This window comes from Xenopus laevis, chromosome 1S (assembly GCF_017654675.1).
Source record: "Xenopus laevis strain J_2021 chromosome 1S, Xenopus_laevis_v10.1, whole genome shotgun sequence".
Classification (NCBI taxonomy): Eukaryota; Metazoa; Chordata; class Amphibia; order Anura; family Pipidae; genus Xenopus; species Xenopus laevis.
Window position 1 is genome coordinate 109,081,721 of NC_054372.1, and position 21,428 is coordinate 109,103,148.

At 37.1% G+C, this 21,428-nt stretch overlaps 1 protein-coding gene across 5 annotated transcripts in view; it reads right to left on the reverse strand.

Annotated features, from left to right (window-relative positions):
- The window catches only part of LOC108706932 (sodium/potassium/calcium exchanger 2), a 118,730-nt gene that overhangs the window by 15,837 nt on the left and 81,465 nt on the right, over window positions 1–21,428 (reverse strand). For 4 of the 5 annotated variants that reach the window (XM_041580079.1, XM_041580078.1, XM_041580077.1 and 1 more), the window contains 3 exons: window positions 20,154–20,204; window positions 2,143–2,241; window positions 836–954 (listed from right to left, as the gene is read on the reverse strand). In XM_041580079.1, the coding sequence (XP_041436013.1) occupies window positions 836–954; window positions 2,143–2,241; window positions 20,154–20,204 (269 nt within the window). The remainder of the gene's footprint in view (window positions 1–835; window positions 955–2,142; window positions 2,242–20,153; window positions 20,205–21,428) is intronic. The other variant, XM_041580081.1, reaches the window with a different exon arrangement.

Here is a 21,428-nt window from a genome sequence, read left to right on the forward strand (position 1 = left end):
TCTAAGAAAGACACTTTGATAAGCCAAACAACCAGATTGTGTGCAATATGGCTTCATGCATGGCTGGCCAAATTAATGAGAGCCAGGCAACTCAACTATCAGATCATCTGGGATGTGTGGGAGAGATGCAGCCCGTGCCACTTTGTTGACAGCTGATATTACATTGATCATCACCAAAAATGTGGGCTAGTTAATTTCTTCCATTTGGTGGGGGTGAGTGGTTTGTTTTGTTTTGCTAAGGAAGGTGAAACTTCCCTTGTTTTGTTTTTTTTTGCATGGTGATTGATAGAATTACATCTCTTGTGCAACTTACTTTTCTAGGTTTTTTGTTTGTAACTGAAATCATGTTCCCTTAAAAGGTAAAGGAAGTCTAAATCACTAAGGGGTACCCAGTGTTTAGCACCATCCAGTGAATGTAATCCTTTATCTGAAAGCCTGAGATGGTACTCCTATTAGCAGAAAACTGTGCAAGCACCACAAAGGGATCCTTTTCCTGGTTCTTCTTTCTTCAAACAGGTGCTCATGCACAGTAAAGAGAAAAGCTGAACTTTAACAAATAATCTGTCTTTTTCACTCTACTATGTATGTGTCACCCCTGGGATTTTGAAGAAAGAAGCAGAAGAAGAGGATCAATGTCTACCTAGGGTATCAGGTAAGTGATAACAATCAATGAGGGATGGCTAACATTTGCAATTGATAATACCATGTAATAAGGGGAAGGTTATTTTGAAATAGTAAACTTAAACATGGAAATACAAAGAGAACACTTTTTAACAAAGTAATGGGTTAATTTAAGTAGCAATTATAAAAGGAAAATATTGAAAAGACGCAAAACCTGTGTTTCTCCAGCTTCAGTATTATGAGCGGCATTTCCATTTTGAACTGGACCTGCAGAATCTTTTGGTGGTGTCACTTCAAACTCTACATTAGCAGTATTTGGAAAATCAACCTTTTCTGCAAAGAAGAAAAAAGAAAGCTAAATATATATATATATATATGTATATATATATATATATATATATATATATGTATATATATATATATATATATATATATATATATATATATATATATATATATATAAATATATATATATATATATATATATATAAATATATATATATATATATATATATATATATATATATATATACATATATATATATATACACACACACACACACAAACACACACCATATAGGTTTCCTAATTGGTTGGTGTAATGGCCCTAACATAATTGACAGTCATTCTTTAGGACATGTAGATATGTAAGCACCTTTCACATTAAAAGGGACCATAATACACATTGAAAACTGATTATGACAAAAACATATTATTAGCTGTAAGGATCAGGACCAAGGATGCATTTATATGAATATGTTATGAAAAGATCAGATCCGTGTGTTAAATTTCTAACATGTAGCAGACTGATCTAAAACTAGGGATGTAGCGAACTGTTCGCCGGCGAACTTCGACCGTTCGCGTCCGCCGAATGTTCGCGAACGTCGCGCGACGCATTTTGAGTTCGCGTTCGATTCAAATACAAATCGTTCGACCATTCGACCATTCGAATTCCTTCGACCGCTAAAAATCGAACGATTTCCATTCGTTCGAACGATTGTAAGCATTCGAATGAATGAAAAGCATTCGATCGAATGCTTCGATCGTTCGATTCGAATGAAAATCGTTCGATCGAACGATTAAAATCCTTCGATCGTTCGATTCGAACGATTTTAGCGGGTGTTCGCGAACGTTCGCATTTTTTGCCGGTGTTCGCGAACGGCGTTCGCGAACACCAAATCGGCAGTTCGCTACATCCCTATCTAAAACAAATTGCTTATTGGTTGTTATTGGTAACTGTAATAATGTAGTTTAATAATAAATAAGCCTTGTGGTCTTATTTAAAGGCACAACACATTGACTTTTTCATTTTTGTAAATATAGTGGTAAGATGGAAAGGGTTATTTCTGTCTGTGTCTGTCTTATTTTACAGTTTCTTACCAAGTATAATTCATTTAAAAAGAAAAAAAAGCATGGTGCAAAGTAATGGCAGACAGATATGTGTATAGACCATTCTATGAATGTATATTTTAATAGGCTGGTGAGCAAAAGTATATAGTAAATTACATAGACTGGACTTACCTGTATAACTGGCAGCACCATTAAGTCGCTCACTGTCTTCTACCTGACACTTCTTTTTAGCCATCTTGCGAAGGATTGATGCTTTCTCTCTGAACTTGCCTTAAAAATATTTAGGAAAAATAAGTCAACATACTACATTGTCATGTAAAAGACTCCAACAGTACTGACATATATATATATATATATATATATATATATATATATATATATATATATATATATATATATATATATATATATATATATATATATATATATATACATACATATAAACATGGAGGAGCACACCCTACACTTTTATACCAACACGCCTGGGTGGTGGTAAATAAGGAAAATAAAATAACATAGTACTTGAGAATACTTGTGAAAAAATCAAGATTTATTTTAAAAAATCCGACGTTTTTCGAACACCAACTGTGCTCTTTCTGAAGGTTAACAAGTTTATCCTTGAGAAAGCACAATGCTATTTTAAATCAATCATTTAAAATACATAAAGCTTGAATCATCCACTAACAGCATGTAGACCCAAAACAATTGCATCAGCTGATCAAAATCTGATTTCAGGTCAGGCAGTGATAACATTTGTCTATATAGCATGGGCGTTTCTTCTTTTTAAATCTCCAGAATGTTCAGGGCCTTTCATTTTCCAGATAAGGGTCTTTCTGCAAAATGGATCTCCATACCTTAAATCTACAAAAAAATAATTTAAACATTAATAAACCCAGTAGGATTATCTTGCTTCCAGTAAGGAGTAATTATATGTTAGTTGAGATCAAGTACAAGGTATTGTTTTATTATTACAGAGAAAAAGGAAATTATTTTAAAATGTTTTAATTCATTTATTAAAACTGAGTCTCTGGGAGAAGGCCTTCCTGTATTCAGATATTTCTGGATAACGTTTTTTTCAGATAATGGTTCCCAAAACTTTATTTATATAATTTATATATTATAAATAGTAACATAAACATCAAATTCATGGTTTTAGAAGTTAGGATAAGGAAAAATACAGCAGTCAAGAAACAAATAAGGAAAGTGTTTATCAAGAAGTTTGACGTGAGATTCTAACTGTGATCCTGTTCAATATATTTTTAGGGGTTCCCATATTACATTATGATCTTCTATATTCCCTTCTACCACAGGAATTAAATATAGAATACATACTGTATATGCATATTGTGGCAGAGTGAGGGATTTTGTAGGCAAAAGAAGCAATATTTCTGCCAGCAGCTCTAGGGTTAATGCTGTCAGGCAAGCATGGACATGGATTTCCAATTAACTTAGCTGCTGGGTTTTAAAAAGGTTGGTTTCCAGCTCACTGTGTTGCTTGTGAGAGGAGATGGGAGCTCTTCAGAGAAACTGCTCAGATTAGAAGCCACATACATACGTTTGGTGTGTTTTGTTCATCAGGTTCAGGATAGCTGACTGGCATGTTACAAAGGGAAACTTTGTGTTTCGTTAGCCTCTGGACAGGTGTAAGATTGTAAGATGTGGTTATCAAGCAGCCGCACTCAAATCCGGATTTATGATATTCGTGTGGGTGCAGGTTCAAAATATATTATTACTTAATTTGTTGCATAGAGCCGCACTCCAAGTCATTTGTGAATCAAATCACTTTTATTAGCATATGTGTCCAACGTTTTGGCCCCTCTTGGGGCCTTTTTCAAGGATATATATTTCATAAGTGTGAGATATTTTTGTGGGAAGTAGTTGCAGTTTTTTGTATGTGTCTTTGTATGGGCATCACAGAGACCTATTAGATGAAACTAAGAAATGAAGCTGTTATTCCACTCAGTCAGCACCCCTAGGCCCCCCATGTCCACTCCCCTTTGTGCACATGCGCAAATTTTCAGCATCGGGTCTACAGTCCTGGGGATTGGTGCACAGAAAATTTACTACTGTATCTCCTGCGAATTACTGATGCTTCCAAAGCAATGCGGGTGTGGTTGGGCAGCACGCTGCACCCCTAAAATACTGCCGCCTAGTCCCGGGCCTTTGTGGCCTTTCCACAAATCCTGGCCTGCATTCAGTGGTTGTATACCATTCCAAGGTGAGATCCTTTAAAGAGTTTGCCATATTTTTAGTCCAGGTTTCTTTAGAAATGGAAGTAAATACATGGTGTGTCCAATTATTCAACCAGGGTCAGACTGGGGGCCCAGGGGGGGCCCAGGACCCACTGGGGCTACAGTTTCAGGACCCCTCTCCTGACCCCACGCTCGCTGCACCACGTAATGAGTTTTTGCCACGACCGGCCCGAAGAAGGGAGTTTGAGGCAGGAAGAAGCAGCGCAGGGTGCAGATCTGGACCGGCGGGGCTCAGAAGTTTTTCCCGGTGTTCCGTCTGCCCAGTCCGAACCTACATACAACACTTACTAACTGTTGATATAGTAAGCCTATAATTTGGAAAAAAAGTAAGCATATGTTTTAGAAAAAAAGAATGGGGTTTCTACATCCGTTTTCAAAAAAGACAGATTGTCAATATGAAATACTTTATTTATTTAGCACGATATAGTCAATAATATTTTAAGAAGATTTAACTTTTTTGTAATTTCAGGTTTGAAATTTAAACTGCTATATGGTTACTAGGTTATAACAGAAGATGAGCTAACTCTTGGAAGTTTTTGTCGTAACTGTTCCTTTAAATTACTCTGTCAAGAGAATGCAGATAAGAAAGACCTAGCTGTTGAGGTTAGTAACATCTAAACTCCAGGCATGAGAGAAATATTTTGTTTATGTTAAATGTAGGCTATATAAAAAAATTAAGTATTCCTTTAATATAAGTTAAAAAAGTCAACGATCGGCGAGGGCTGGGAGGGAGGCACACACACGGAAGAGCTGGGGGGAGAGGCACACAAAACGGAATGCCTGGGGAGGACAGGCAAAGTGGAAGGGCTGCTTCAACGATCAACGATCGGCGAGGGCTGGGAGGGAGGCGCACACACACACACACGGAAGGGCTGGGGAGGAGAGAGGCGCACATGTCAGAGGCTCGTGGAATGGCTGGGGCTTGATGATAGGCAGTGGAGGGGAACAGTTTGTTAGAACAGATAAGAGCATGCTGACAGCGCAACAGGTAACTAGTGGTTGCTAGGTGATGTCACTTCCGGAAGTGACATCACAAACTAGGAAGTTGGATCCCGAAGGACAGGAAGAGGCTCACAGCGGCGCGCAGGCAGAGAGAAGAGGCTTTTCTAGTGCTGCAAGATGGCGGGCCCCATTGGACTCCACAAGAAAGTTGCGGTTTCCATTTGTATCGGTTTCCTTACTAGAAAGCAGGATGCAGCTGCATATTTGATGTTACTAATGTAAGTGCATTGATTGGGACTGGGTTCTCTAAAATGTGTTACTGGTCCTTTAAAGCAAGGATGCCACTTGAAATTAGGTACCGTATATACTCGAGTATAAGCCGAGTTTTTCAGCCCCCAAAATATGCTGAAAACCTCTACCTTGGTTTATACTCGGGTCAAGCGCAAAAACGGTCACCGGCGCCTAAGAATAGTCGCCGGCATCCAAGAATGGTCGCCGGCATTCAAAAACGAAACTCCAGCACCTCCAATGGGAGCAGAAACCCTCAATTTTTTGATTGAAACTTACCAGAAGCTGCTGCATTTCTCACCCCTAGGCTTATACTCGAGTCAATAAGCTTTCCCAGTTTTTGGAGGTAAAATAAGGTACCACGGCTTATACTCGAGTACTGTATATTCGGTATATTATCTTCATATTTGCTGATGAGTACAAGTACGAAACACTAATCTTCACTGTGCAATTAACACTAAAGGGATACTGTAATGGGAAAACATGTTTTAAAAATGCATCAGTTAATAGTGCTGCTTCAGGAGACTTCTGCACTGAAATCTGTTTTTCAAAAAAACAAACAGATTTAATTTTGAAATCTGACATTGGTTTAGACATATTGTAAGTTTCCCAGGTGCCCCCAGTGAAGTTACTTGTGCTCTGATTAACTTCAGTCACTCTTTACTGCTATACTGCAAGTGGAGTGATGTCACCCCTCTGTCCCCCTCCAGCAGCCCATTAGCAGAACAACGGGAAGGTAACCAGCTAACAGCTCCCTGGTAGATATAAGAACAGCACTCAATAGTAAAAATTCATGTCCCACTGCGACTCTTTCAGTTACATTGAGCCTGTCTGAAAGCAGTTCCATAGTGCAGCACTGGCTGCACTATGGAACCACATGACCTGAGATGGTTGCCTACACACCAATATTACAACGAAAATAAAATACACTTGTTGAGTTATTAATGACATTTTACATGGTAGAGTTTTTGCAATGTAAACAGTGTAATTTAGAAATAAAAACGACACCGTAAAAATCATGACAGAATACTTTTAAAATCCCTTTAAAGACAGCCAGTCAAAACTGCACCTCCTAAGATACAATATATGATTATGATGAGGTAAGTAAGAGTCTGGACAGCGGGGAGCAATAGATAGTTATCTATATGGATTTTGCCAAAGCATTTGATACAGTACCATAGAAATGACTGCTTTCTAAACTAAAGTCTGTTGTGCTTTATAAAGTTGTTTGCACATGGATAGGAAACTGGCTACAGGATCGGGTAGAGAGGGTGGTTGTTGATGGTACATTCTCTGCTTGGAGTTAGGTTTTTAGTGGGGTCCCTCAGGGCTTGGTATTGCTCCACTATTACTTGTTCATTAATGACTTAGGGGAGGGTATTGTAAGTAATGTATCAGTGTTTGCAGATGACACAAAACTATCCAACCCAATTAATTCCATCCAGGATGTGTCATTCTTGCAACACGATCTTGACAAACTGGCAATCTGGGCAGCTAAGTGGCAGATGAGATTCAATGTGGGTAAATGTAAAGTCATGCACCTGGGATGTAAAAATATCCAAGCCACTTATACCCTTAATGGGACTGCACTAGGCAAATCCATAATGGAAAAGGACCTTGGAGTCCTTGTAGATAATAAACTTGGCTGTAGTAAGCAATGCCAGTCAGCAGCATCAAGGGCAAATAAGGTCTTGAGCTGTATTAAAAGGGGCATAGATTTGTGGGAGGTGGGGGTTATTATTCCACTGTTCAGAGCACTGGTAAGGCCCCATCTAGAATATGCATGTATAGTTTTGGTCTCCAGTGCTCAAACAGGACATTATTTAATTAGAAAGGGTCCGGAGAAGGGCAACTAAACTGGTGAACGGTATGGAAAATATCAGCTATGAGGAAAGACTGGCCAAATTGGGGATGTTCATGCTGGTGAAGAGGCGCTTAAGGGGTGATATAACAGTATACATATATAAGGGGATCATATAATGCTTTATTTAACAGATTCCAGCTAAAAAGTAAACCCATTCCAATCAGAAGAAAGGAGGTTCGTTCTTAATATTCGGAAGTTTTTTTTACAGTGAGAGCTGTGAAGATGTGGAATTCTCTCCCTGAATCAGTTGTACAGGCTGATACATTAGATAGCTTTGACAAGGGTTTAGATGGCTTTAGCAAGTGAGGGAATACAGGGTTATGGAAGATAGATTGTAGTACAAGATGATCCAGGGACTAGTCCGATTGGCATCTTGGAGTCCGGAAGGAATTTTTCTCCCTCTGAGGCATATTGGAGAGGCTTCAAATGGGGTTTGTTGCCTTCCTCAGAATCAACTAGCTGTTAGGCTTGAACTAAAGAAGCTGCTCGGGTGAGTAGTGAAACGTCTTCAATGATTACTCAGCAAGTCCAGTTGTTTTAGATTTACCTATACTAGATATACCATGACTTGGATGAATGAAAATCTTCATAGTCATAGCAGTTAGGCAGTTTACATATAGACTAATAAGGTTGCACTTGATGGACCTTCAACTTCACTTACTATATATGCTAGAGTATGGTCAAAATTTGCATCGCTGCCAAAATAAAACTGGTTAATCTTGTAATCTCATTAGGTCTGACTGTATGAAGATACATGCTTCACTCAGCAAATACGTTTTCTGCACTGAAACTATTGAATCTGATGCCTAATTATTATTAGTAGTTATTTAATCGATACTAACGTTCCCATAAAAATTGATGGGAACATATAATTATTACCATGGCTTGTATGTTTCATTTATAGGCACGTGAGGGCCTATTTCTAGGGACATAGCAGCTTTAGGTGAGCAGCACTCCGGTACTTATAGGGAAAATTAAAATGTGCAGAAAAGATCTCCCCGAAATATCCAAGTATAAAAAGTGCTGTGCTAGAAAAGCCGAATTGCTGGTTTAAAAACTGGCAATTCGGGTCTTAAAGTTACCAGGAGCGGCAGCGCTGCTGCCTGAGGCGTGTGCCTCAACTCGCCTCATTGGTGGAGCGCCCCTGATGATCATATAGGCAAGAAATATTTTCCAATTTTAAAAGAAATATCTGCCATGAACTTCTAAATGTCTTTGACAGGTTTTAGCTGGAGTATTTTTTGTCACATAATAAATCCTGAAAAAGTTTTGCTTTTTTTCTACAACTTTTTCCGATTTTTTGTGGAAAAAAGGCCCAACCACAATAATTCCACCTTTAATAAATGTGCCCCTAAAAGTTTTTACACGTAATAAATCTTTCGAGGTTTTTTAGAAATACAAGAAAAACACATTTTTCGAGATTTGTGGAAAAAACAAAATTCAGTTGTTGGACGGTAAATGAGCCCCTAAATCTGGTGGTGGAGCTGGAGAGGTAACTGAACCTCCACAATTGGTGCATGTGTAGTAAAGCAGGTCCTTCTGCATTAGTGCTAATTGAGTGCTAAGAGGGTGGGCTACATTGCCTAGAGTGGCACTCAACTGAAATATAGACCTATAGAATTAGTAATATAGTATTAATTAAGAAAAACCATTTGCAAATTAGCCCAGATCCCCTTTGCGCAAATCATGTTACATACTGCATGATTTCTGTTCTCAATATAGATTTTCTTGCCGTTGGCAAACAGTAGCAAAATCCCCTCAATACTACCATCTAAATTATGCAGAAAGAGAAAGTGCCCAATAATGAAAATCCTACTTTAAAGAAAAATACTAAGTGCACCATTATATTGAACATTGAAAGACTTTCCAGTTTGTTTTGTATTGCACTTTTTCCTGGGCACTGGTTTTTGCAAGTGGCATGGCATGAAATCCGTAAATTGGGTTCTTACAATAACCCTTAAATAAAATAGATTGAGATAGCTTTAATGATCTCAGTGGTGTGTTCTTAAACAACCAAAGCATTTGTTACTTCTCACTTTCAATCAGCCCCTTTTTTCAAGGCAGCATTTCTTATTTAATTCTCATTCAACATAATTTCAAATTAGAGTTCTTTATCCAGATTTAATGATGCCTCTTGAACTTTTGCCAAGATTCAGGAAAATAATAAAAATCAGCCAATGATTCAAATGCAAATTTCAAGAAGCTCTTAGAAAACACTTAAATGAGCTCTGAAAAAAAAGACTATTATCTGACAATGAATCCAACTTTTACAGCTTCTGTTCAAAAAACCCCATTGTGATAACTTTTGCATTGAATTTATGATTTCTGAATTTTTGACATTTGAAGGATCTTTTAAAAAGGGGCACTGTGCAAAAAAAAATCTCAACTTACTTGCACATTGCCCAACCGTCTCCATATTTTATGAGCAGTGCCCAATGTGAGAAAGGAGCACTAAAAATTGCACCTCTCTCTCTATGTATATGCATTGCAAGTGGTGCTGCACAAGGGAATGGTGGATGTTGGCAGCATATGGGTGTCCTCTGACACACTCCTAGTATGAGCATTGTCAGTGTTGAACTGGGGTGCCAGGGGCCCACCAGAAAACCTTAGGCTGAGGGCCCACTTTCCAAACTATTATACCTCCTCTCCTCACTCAACCTCTTAATTCTCGTAGCCTCTTTTCTCTACATACTATACTCTATTCTTCCATTATTAAGCCTCTTTGTTACCATAAAGAAATAGGGAATGACCATGAAATAGGCCAAATGGTTAGAGGCAGGAGGCCCACTGACACCTGGGCCCCCCCCGGGAGTTTTCCTGGTATCCCAGTGGGCCAGTCCGACACTGAGGGGCCCACCCAAAAACCTTTGACCAGGGGCCCATCAAGTATTCTAAGACCAGGGGCACAATCTTACTGCTATTATTCTTCCTTTTCTCACTCAACCTCTATTCTCCTAGTCTCTTTTCTTTACATGCTATAATCTGTTATTCCTCTATCTATTTTAGCCTATTTGTTCTCATAAAAATAGGGAATGACCATGAAATAGGTCAAATGTTTAGCAGCATGAGGGCCACTGACACCTGGGCCCACCAGGAGTTTTCCTGATATCCCGGTGGGCATTGTTGAGGACATGCAAGGCAAGAGTAACAGGTATACAATGAACTAGGAAGTACTGTAATTAGGTACTGTCATTTTGCCCAGTCAGTAATGCACTCTAGCTCATGGCATTAAGCCCAACAGAATGGACCATAAATACTAAATGAGCTCTAACTGGCAAAACTTTGCACCCCTTATAACTCCGGGCCTTGCTCTCCTTTTTATATTACAGTTGCCTTTAGTAATTTGACCATAAATAATATGATATATGCTGGGTTGTGCAACAAACACTGTAAACTAAATACACTCATTTAATAATTGAACTGGATGTGTAAATGGATGAGCTTGCCTATATTCCAATTTATCTGCCTAAAATAAATATTCCTGCTGCACTGCACTGCAACCTAAGTATGGCTGGTAACATTTGCTTGACTTAAAGGCAAACTGTACCCCAAAAATGAATACTTAAGCAATAGATTTATATATTGAGTGGCATATTAAAAAATATTGCCAAACTTATAGATTTAAGTAAATATTGCCCTTTTACATCTCTTGCCTTGAGCCACCATTTTGTGATGGTCTCTGTGCTGCCTCAGAGATCACCTGACCAGAAATACTACAACACTAATTGTAAAAGGAAGAAATGTGGAAGCAAAAGACACAACTTTGTCCGTTAATTGGCTCAGATATATATGGTTTGTTTGTGTGCATCGTAGGATCCCAGGGGATGGCCCTTATTTTTTTAAATGGCAATTTTCTATTTAGGATTACCCAATAGAACATACTACTAAGTTTGTTATTATGAACATGGTTTATTTACATGATGCAGGGTTTTACTGTACATATGGGCAGTTTTAGGCAATATATTATATTAATCTACATTGTCAGATCTCGTTTAATTAGTTGCATCTGGTATAAAAAAATGCAAATCTACAATATAATATAGCTTTGCTCAGAAATCCATTCACTGCATACATTATTACATCCAGGAGGCCATCTTTTGTGAGCCATTCTGTTCACCAGGGAACTTAATACGACTTTATATAGTCTTCCATTACAGAATGCTGACATATATCTACTGTGGCAATGATGTAGACATGTGTGGCCTTTTCTATGACAATCACACTTGCTCTGTTGTGATGCTGCATAACACAATGCCATTTTCTTTTCTTTTGCATTTCACTACTTAAATACTCTGAAGTCACATTACTACATGTTCCTTGATTTCATCATTGACCGTTCCTGGTCTGGATTTTTAAGGGATTGGCACAGCTCCATTGGATTCTCAAAGGATTGTGGGCCCCATCACCAAATTACCCTAGAATGTTGTTGAAGCCTCTGTGTGGAGCATTTAGCCTTTCTAAAAATCTCAAAGCTGCTAGTTCCTCCCTATAGTGTGCTTCTCTTGCTCTTTAGTCTGGCTAGTGAATAAGATAGCTCTGTTTTCCCTATAGTTCCTTTTACCTTCAAATTATAGTTCCTTTTACCTTATAAATTATGGTTCTCTGGCAGTTAATTTACATTTATTTTATATACCACTAATTAAGAATAGACATGCAATTAAAGTCTTTGTGGTAGTGTTAATAACTAAATTAGTACTTTTATCAGTATTATTATTCAAATACAGGTAAAACAGACTGTTTAGACTTCAGAAGAACTATATTTCAACATTCCAAAGCTTTTATTTCAATGGGAAAACTATGGTGCAAGCTCTTATGTTTGACTTAGATCACTCACCATGTCTCATGAATGTCTGTTTTAAGTGACATGATGGGACATGGTATATGAGCCAACTGTCTAGATAAAGTTTGTTCCATTCTTCCTCTTATAAGTTCCCCTAAGAAATATTGAGGATACAAATAGTTAATCAGCTGTTGACATGTCATCCATCATCCCTGAGTGGAAACATTGTAATGAAATAGAATATAAAAAGACAGATTTTGGCCGAGCAAAGTTATAGCTGTATTGCTCTCTATCTTCTGTAACTGCTGAATATGCAAATAGAGCAATCCAAGTGATGGCTGAATGTGATTGCTTCTTCATGAGTCAGTACAACAGCAATAAAGAGGCACTCTAAAAAACTACTCAGGCACGATAATGATTCACAATCAGTAAGATACCTGCCAAAAGGCCAATTAAAGCAGATTTGTTCATGCATAGTACAACTTAAAAGAAAAGTTAATCAAATGGAGGTTGAATAAGAAAGAATTGTTGCAGTTTAAAGGATTTAATGAAAATAAAGCCTGGTTAGCCTTTATTATTTAAAGGGGACAGGAGGCAAAATACCACACAGAGATAACCAGACACATTTTGATAAAACACTAAACAGTGGATAGAGAAAGGAGTATGAAGCCATGATTGGTAGAATCGGTGCTTCATGTGAATATAGCTGAATTTCATTATTTATTTTAAAGATATTAAGACATGTTTAAGATATTAAGAGGCCTATTTATCAAAATTTGTGAGTTTTTTTTCTACTTCAAATAAACTGACAATTTACAAAAACTCTAATATTTACTAATATTTATGAAAAAATCAGAATGTAAAAAACTTCAATTGAATACAATTGTGAAAAGAACTTGACCTTGAGTTTACAAGCTTGAAAACTCGAACTAAAACTACATGAACTAGCCATCTTTGAGATTTACATTCGAGTTTTTAAAGGTTTTTTTTTTTTTAGAGTTTTTGTGCAAAACAATTTGAATCGTGGCAAAAATTCAAATTCAACCTTGATAAATCACCCCCTAAGTATATGCATTTATTAATGCTGGCCACCTAACCTGGGCAGAGTGATATTTCTATTTTAGGAGGTGATTTATCAATGTTCAAATTCAAATGCTTTTAACAAACCACATTTTATTTTTACGCTAAAACTTGTGCAGTAAAATTATTGTCTGAACAACTAGAATGTACAATATTCATTAAGACAAAACTCAGCAAATAGATGGCACTTCTGGACAGAATTTATTGTAGCAAACTGCTGAAAACTGCTGTTTCAGGATTGGATCCCTTAATCATAGGCTCAATAAAATAGAAATTACAAGCAGAAAAAAAATAATACAGTTCAAATGTAAACTTTGCCATCTAAGCAGCTGAGTTCATGTAGAAGTCAACGGGGGCCAGCTATGGCATTTTTTTTTTTTTGGAATAAAAATTAAAGCTGTCCAAATCCCCCCCCCAATTTTTTTCTAATTTTTTTATATGATGATTTTTAAATAAATAAGCAAGCACTTTTTTTTAGAATTCAAGTTTATTAGAAATAGAAAACACCTCTAACATTAAACAAACTTGAATTTTAAAAAGCCCATTAATGTTTGAGGCAAATTCAGATTTTTGGTTTCTTTTGCAATAGGTATGGAGCAACTAATGCAATCTGTTTGGCCAACTGTTTGTTCTCAGTAGGCAACTTGTGTCTGCCTACATGGCGTCATCTGAATGTTATAAAAATGGCTTAGTGAAGCCAAAGTACACTTAAGAGTAGCATCTGATACCAGATCTGTCAAGTACTCTTCAATTAGCTCGAAAGTCACGTTTTTTTAGCAACACATTGTTTCACACTAGGAGAGCAGAAAGTGACTCAGAATCTAGGTCCCTGCCTATCTGCTACTTTACTGTCTAAAGCTGGCCATAGATGTAAAGATTTTTAAAAGATCTGTTAACGTTAGACCAAGCTTATCTTGAAACGACCGTTTAAATGTACAATTTGTCCATCAACTAAAAAGACCATTTCAAGTGATGTTGTCTAATTGAAGCCAGGAAAACTGATGGTAGCTGCCTGCTTCTCCCTGCAAACAATTGGACAATAGATAGATTTCACTCTGACCGATGAAAATTTTCTAACCTGGCTGATCAATTTTCTGACCAAGTCAGACGAAAAATCTTTAGATGCACGATCGTTTGATTCCCACTAACCTCACAATTATTTGACTGGTTGAATTGCACTAAAATCGATTGTTCATCAAAGAAAAATCTTTGCCTCTATGGGGGCCTTTACTAAATGCAGCAGATTTTTTAATGGCTAATACAGCCTGATAGAAATGTTAATCAGATGAAGGTTGAATAAGAATGAAATATGGTACCATAGAATTGTAACAAAAATGTTTTGCTTTCCTGGGGCAGCAATCTGGGCAGTCCACTGTGACCCTTATTTCAAGGGACAGGGCCTAGGCAAAACAGGGCAGAGTTAAGGGAAAGCTTCAGGCCAAAGCAATAATGAAACCACCAGGGTTGGCCTGTTGGGACTGAAGAAACTGTCACTACTAAGTCAAAGTTTTGAACGGATTTTGACATTTCTTCTAATATTAGATACTTCTAATATCTCTAACACCTCTAAATGTATCTTCATGCAACTTTTGAAAACAGTTATGCATGCAGTGTCTGCAATTAGATGTTTTAAAAAGGTAAAGTGAAGCCTTCTGAAATCAGAAGGTATTTACTTGTCTCATGCCATACACACAGCACTGCCTAGATACCAAAATAAGAGTTTTGATTCTCCCATAAGGCATCATGGGTGGAGACATGCAAATCACTCCTTCATGTCCCTTTGGCCAACTATGCATCCAGAACCGCTGGTTTATAGCACATTTGCATGTCTCCACCAATGATGCCTTATGCCAACTATGCATCCAAAACCACTGGTTTATAGCCATTTGCATGTCTCCACCCATGATGCCTTATGGGAGAATCAAAACTCTTATTTTGGTATCTAGGCAGTGCTGTGTGTATGGCATGACAAGTAAATACCTTCTGATTTCAGAAGGCTTCACTTTGCATGTAAATTGCTAGTGAAGGGCTTTGTGGCTCCATTTAGCCCTTCTCACCCTAACCAGGTTCGGTTTCCCCTTAAAAAGGCAATGAAGTTGATAAGTTCACCAAAAATAAGAAGACCATTCATATGGCTTAATAACATACATATAAGCCTACATCTCCATATATACTTGACATGTTGGAAACTCAGAGTGTATACTATAGAAACTAACAGCAATGAATATGTGCAATATATAATGTCTGTAAATACCTTTTAATACTGGTAATGTATACACCTGATTTGTAAATGATGTTGAAATGGAAAAACAAATGCAAATACAAAAAAATGTCAAACCATTTAGGGGGCAAATTCATCATGGGTCGAATATCGAGGGTTAATTAACCCTCGATATTCGACTGGGAATTAAAATCCTTCGACTTCTAATATCGAAATCGAAGGATTTTAGCGCAAATAGTTAGATCAAACCATAATAAAACGATTAAATCCTTCGATTCGAAGGATTTTAATCCAACGATCAAAGGATTATCCTTCGACCAAAAAAACTTAGGAAAGCCTATGGGGAAGGTCCCCATAGGCTAACATTGAATTCGGTAGGTTTTAGATGGCGAACTAGGGGGTCGAAGTTTTTTCTTAAAGAGACAGTACTTCGACTATCGAATAGTCAAAAGATTTTAGTTCGAATCCTTCGATTCGAAGTCGAAGTCGTAGTCGAAGGTCGAAGTAGCCCATTTGATGGTCGAAGTAGCCCAAAAAACACTTCGAAATTCGAAGTTTTTATACTTCGAATCCTTCACTCGAGCTTGGTGAATTGGCCCCTAAGTGTTTTAAATTGAACCTTTAAATCCCCAAAGTTCCACTCTTATTTATACATTAGCTAGCTTTGTTAATTTAAAAAATGTCATCATAGTTCCATGTACAGTAAATTTAGTGGTAGCTTTGTTACCGTTTTGGAGTAATATCCCAAGGCATAATGGATCGAACAGGAAAAACATTTTGATTTAACTGGGCATATTATATTAATTGTTGGAAACATGTAGAACTGAGATAATCACCAGGCTTTACATGGGAGTTGACCTTTCTCAAAGTCACAAGTAAATGTAGGATATGTATGAGGAAAAGTGAGGAATTTAAAGCAGCTGGCATCACCAAAGCTAAATACAGCATTTTCTAAGGTAGAAGCCATTGTCATTTATAGTTAGAATAAAAAAAAAAGAAAAAAAATATTGGAAGCACCTCTGTTAATAGAAAATGCTTAAAATAGGTTTGCTGTATAATTCACCCCTCCTCTGCCAAGCATCATAGGCTCATAGGCTGACATCTGTCGTTCCTTCCTGCTTTATGCAATACATTTAATATGTAGATGAAGGTTATTTAGAAGGGTAACTCCATCAGTGGAGTGATGCCAGGATTTGGAGCTGTCATCCTTGGGCATGCACAGATGTTTCAGAATGGTGGCAGCTTTGAAACCAGAAAAGTATTATAAAAAATAAGATAGCATTTAAGCCTGAAATGATGAGACGATATAGTATAATGTTAGCCATGAAAATGCGTGTAAATAGAGGGAAACCTCATACATGAATCATAAAATCATTTGTATCATCTTACAAGACTAAGCAAGCAATCAATCAAAAAAAATATATTCTTACCTTTTAATAGTAATAGTAGCATTGTGTTTTTTTTGCCTGTTGCTAAAGCATTTATATTTATTTTCTGATGGGTTACTTACATAATATAGCCACTTATGTTTCAAATGTACCCATATCCAAATCCATTTGCTGGTATTCATTTCTTGTGAGTGCTCTGCCTTATCATAGCAGATAAGATCAGAGCATAGAAAGGAAAAAGTAGTTTACATGTACTTGTGTATTGCGTAAAGAAAATTATATTGTTTATGATTATCAGGCCGTACATTTTAGAAGGACTGATGATCTGATCCCATCAGTGTCAGGGGCCCACCAGAAAACCTTAGGCTTAGGCCACACTTTCCAAACTATTATACCTCCTCTCCTCACTCAACCTCTTTATTCTCCTAGTCTCTTTTCTCTACATACTATACTCTATCCTTCCATTATTAAGCCTCTTTGTTCCCATAAATAAATAGGGAAAGACCCTGAAATAGGCCAAATAGTAAGAAGCAAAAGGGTCCACAAACACCTGGGCCCATCAGGAGTTTTCCTGGTATCCCGATGGGCCAGTCCGACACTGGATCCCATTAGTTAGCTCAATGCCTGCCTTTAGGTGGGATCAGATCATCATGTACTCTAAGAATAATTCTAAACCCCGAAACTTCAGCCTTCAGGAACAGTGACTTGTTCGACAGAAGTTCTGTTTGGCATAATGATCTTTGGATCCTTCCCAACCAGCAGACCCCAGTTATTAACTCAATGGTCACCTGGGCCCCTGGGTAGAGGGTCCTGCCAACATGTAGAACAGGACGAGGATAAAAAAAAAAGACCATTGCACCGATGACCACACGCCTGCTTCAGTCATTACCCATTTGATGAAACGCTGCTCACAATCCACCCAAACCTCACTTCCCCATTTAATACCCACAAGTCACACTTTTTTGCCTCTTGAAGTCCCCTCTGCATTGGGGGGCCTGGCTGCAGTACCCACTGTACCCCCCCCCCCCGTATAGCAGCCATGGCTGACAGTATTACTAATCCTGCTCCTTTCATTCATTGTATCTCTACCTTTGTACAGTAAGCCCTCTGCCCAGAGTATTCCATGATGTAACCTGTAGGTATATAGTAGTACATACAAGTAGGCACACATGCTTGGATGGGTGCAAGTTTTCTGGGTTGGGGCATAGATTTCATAACTCTTACATCAGTGTGTATATTATATATATAAATGGAATTTCTTTTGTCTATTAGACTCTAATAACTGAGCCTGTTGAGTGCGGTATTTTTTTGCTATTTTTGCTAGGGTGCTGGTTATATAATAGGTATTATATAAAAGTAAAAATAAACAGCACTCACAGGACTTCTTTTTAGTGCAAAGGTGGTGGTTTTATTGCGACGTTTTGGCTCCTACACTTGAGCCTTCTTCAGGAAGTGAGCTCACTCCTGAAGAAGGCTCAAGTGTAGGAGCCGAAACGCAGCTATAATTTACCTCTTACAGCCTATAAAATGACTTCACTGCCAATCAAACACATAAAGCAGGAATCCCCCAAACATGAGCATTGTGGGCAGGGGTAGAGAAACTGCCAGTCTAGCATCAAGTAGACAAAATAGACAATTTAAGCAATAAATAATTTTGTAACAGAATAACATAAGTATAGCTATGTTTTGCCAAGGAAACCCAAGGTGATTTTGAAAAACTGGATGACAGAGACCTACTTAGTCCATAATATTGGGATTCAGCTTAATCCTCTACAACAAATAAGGACAGATGCTTAACAGCAGCTACATAATAATACTTGAGCTATATCCTCCCCAAAATTATATAACCAAAAAAAAGGCATCAATTATTGTTCAGTCAGTTTACTTTGATTCATCTCGACAATAACATTTATCGATGGTCGATCAGAGAATCTTGTAGGATTTCAAACATTTTAACTTTGAAACAATACCAGGTCCATGGAATAATCATTACACTAAGTACAGATAGAGAGATTAATTATTAGACCATGAAAAATATCAGGGACACTGCTAGAAAATTCAGCTAGAATTGTACTAATTGTACATAATTATTAAGACACCCACTAAAGAATGCATTTTTCAGAATATCCTTGATTTTTTAAATGATTTGGATTTTTTTGGATGCAGATACACTTAAAGCAGCTGCACAGGATCATACCTTCATTAACTTCAGATGATGCCATTAAGAATTATAACTTGCTTACTACATGTCACTGCACTGGTACAAAGTTGTACCCATCATAATAAATTCGGCAATTTTTTAAATGAAATATGAATGAGTTTATCTCATTTTATATCATGATATGGATGTTTTTTTATAACGCTACTTGACCCATACAAAAAGGGTGTAGTCTATAGTGGAACACAATGTTCCTCTTACTGTGCTGTGGTAGGCCAGGCATTTGAGTACTCGATGAAAAAAAGAGATTGTCAAAACAAACATTTCCGTACTGGATGGCCCAATTCTTTCATGCTTGGGACTGTTCAGGACGCCCATAAACATCTGAAAATTTCTGAGACATACTGTATACAGCTCATTTGTACTGTGCATATACAGCACTTATGGGAAACCCAGCATCCCAATGAATGGTTGTTGGTTGGACATCCATATAAAGCATTAAAGCTATATAATACTAATATAGAGGGAAAAGAAGACCTCTAATCTTTTTGACTGTATCATAAAAACTTGGCCCCTTAGATTTTGTCTAAAAGTAACATCATCAGACTATAGTTAGATTTGCTGTACTTAATTACCAGCCACTTTATCACTGTATAAATCATAAACATTATTTTCTTCTCCTGCTGTGTTGAGCTCCCTTAGGGCTCTTGCATTTCTGCCCAGGGGAATAGTAAATGCTCTCTATGATCTGAAAATGAAAATATGTTCAAGAATACAAACTACCATGTATAAGAAATAGACTAAGCTCTTTACTGTAGTTACTAATCAGCATTGCTTTCCCCAAATGGCAATACAATAGAAATAATCAGAACAATACTTTACATACCATCAACACAAATAATAACCACTTAATTATACATGCAACCTTTCTGGAAATGCATAAAACATAACGCAGAGCTTGTGTATTTCCAAGCAGACTCATTGCAGAGTTGCCATATCATATTTAAACTATTATGATGACACCTCTGCCTTAAAAGAAAACCAGATACAATTACAAGTTGAATGACACAGAAAGTCTGCAGCTCTTGGTGAATCATGCATGGGAACAAAAACAACAAAAAATACAAAAGTACAGAAAAGCAAAAGAAAAATACTTTTTATATACAAACAAAATGCTAGGGTGAGTGCGGTATTGCCATAGAGTCTTACCTTCTTCAGTCATAGTGTCATAATATTTTAGTTTTCCATATGCTCCAATCTCTACAACATTACAGTAAAGAAACAGAAGGGTAAGGGACCAGAAAAAAATGAACTGGAATTAAAATACAGGTTTGACAGAAATATGCCATGTAACATAATTGTGACTTTTTTCTTATTAAGCCAGTGTGCTGATTATAAAATGTAGTATCTTGTTTAAGGTTTTTTATTTCATTACAGCAACTACAGCCACACTGGAGACAGTTTAATTTTGATACAAAGTGGTGCAAGTTAAATATTACCATAATAGTTGAATGTGGGTTTTTGAGGGGAACAGTGACATGCTTAATATTGCATTTCTAATCCAAATTCTTTTCTGACTCACCAAAAGAGATCTTTAGATTTGGTGTTTTGGTGGCTGTGTGTGGTGGGGGCTCAGAATCAAGGATCATATTTTAAAGTCACTACATGTGTTACATGTCCAATAGTAAGTCCGGTGAAAACACTACTGCCTTATTTTGCATCTCCATCTATTGTTTGTTTTTTAAACAGTTTTTAAACATTGTTGTAGAAAATTCTGATTAACATAATTGTACATAATATATGAAGCATTTTCTCATATCTGGTAGCAGACCTGCATGACAATAAAGAATTTGCTTCACTGGAAAATTGGCGTAATACCATTTTTACAACAGATGGACATGTGACTGCTGATGTCAAAGGCAAGTACTACTGAATTCTAATACAATACAATGGAGAATGTTTAGCAAAAATATCTAAACATTATACAGGTATAAGATTTATTATCCAGAATGCTTGTGACCTGTGATTCTCCAGCTAATGGGTCTTTCTGTAATTTGGATCAAGATAAATTAAGTTTACTAAGAATCCTTTACACATTAAAGAAATCCATTAAGATTGCTTTACTACCAATATGGATTCACGCAGCTTAGGTAGGATCAAGTACAAGGTACCTTTTTTATTATTACGAAGAAAAAGGAAAAAATGTGCAAACATTACATTTTTTTTTGCCTAAAATGGACTCTATGGGAGATGGCCTGTAATTTGGAGCTTTCTGGATAACAGGTTTCTGGATAAGGAATCCCATGCAGGTTATTTAGTATTTGATACAGTGACAGAATGATTTATCCTGTAATATTTAATACAAAAGTGATTTTAAAAAAACAGGCTTACTGTGGTGTTTTCATCATTAGGCAAAATCTCCTGCCTTACAAAGTTATTTTAGTAAGTGACTGTGCCATTTTGAAAGCATCATTAATAACAACC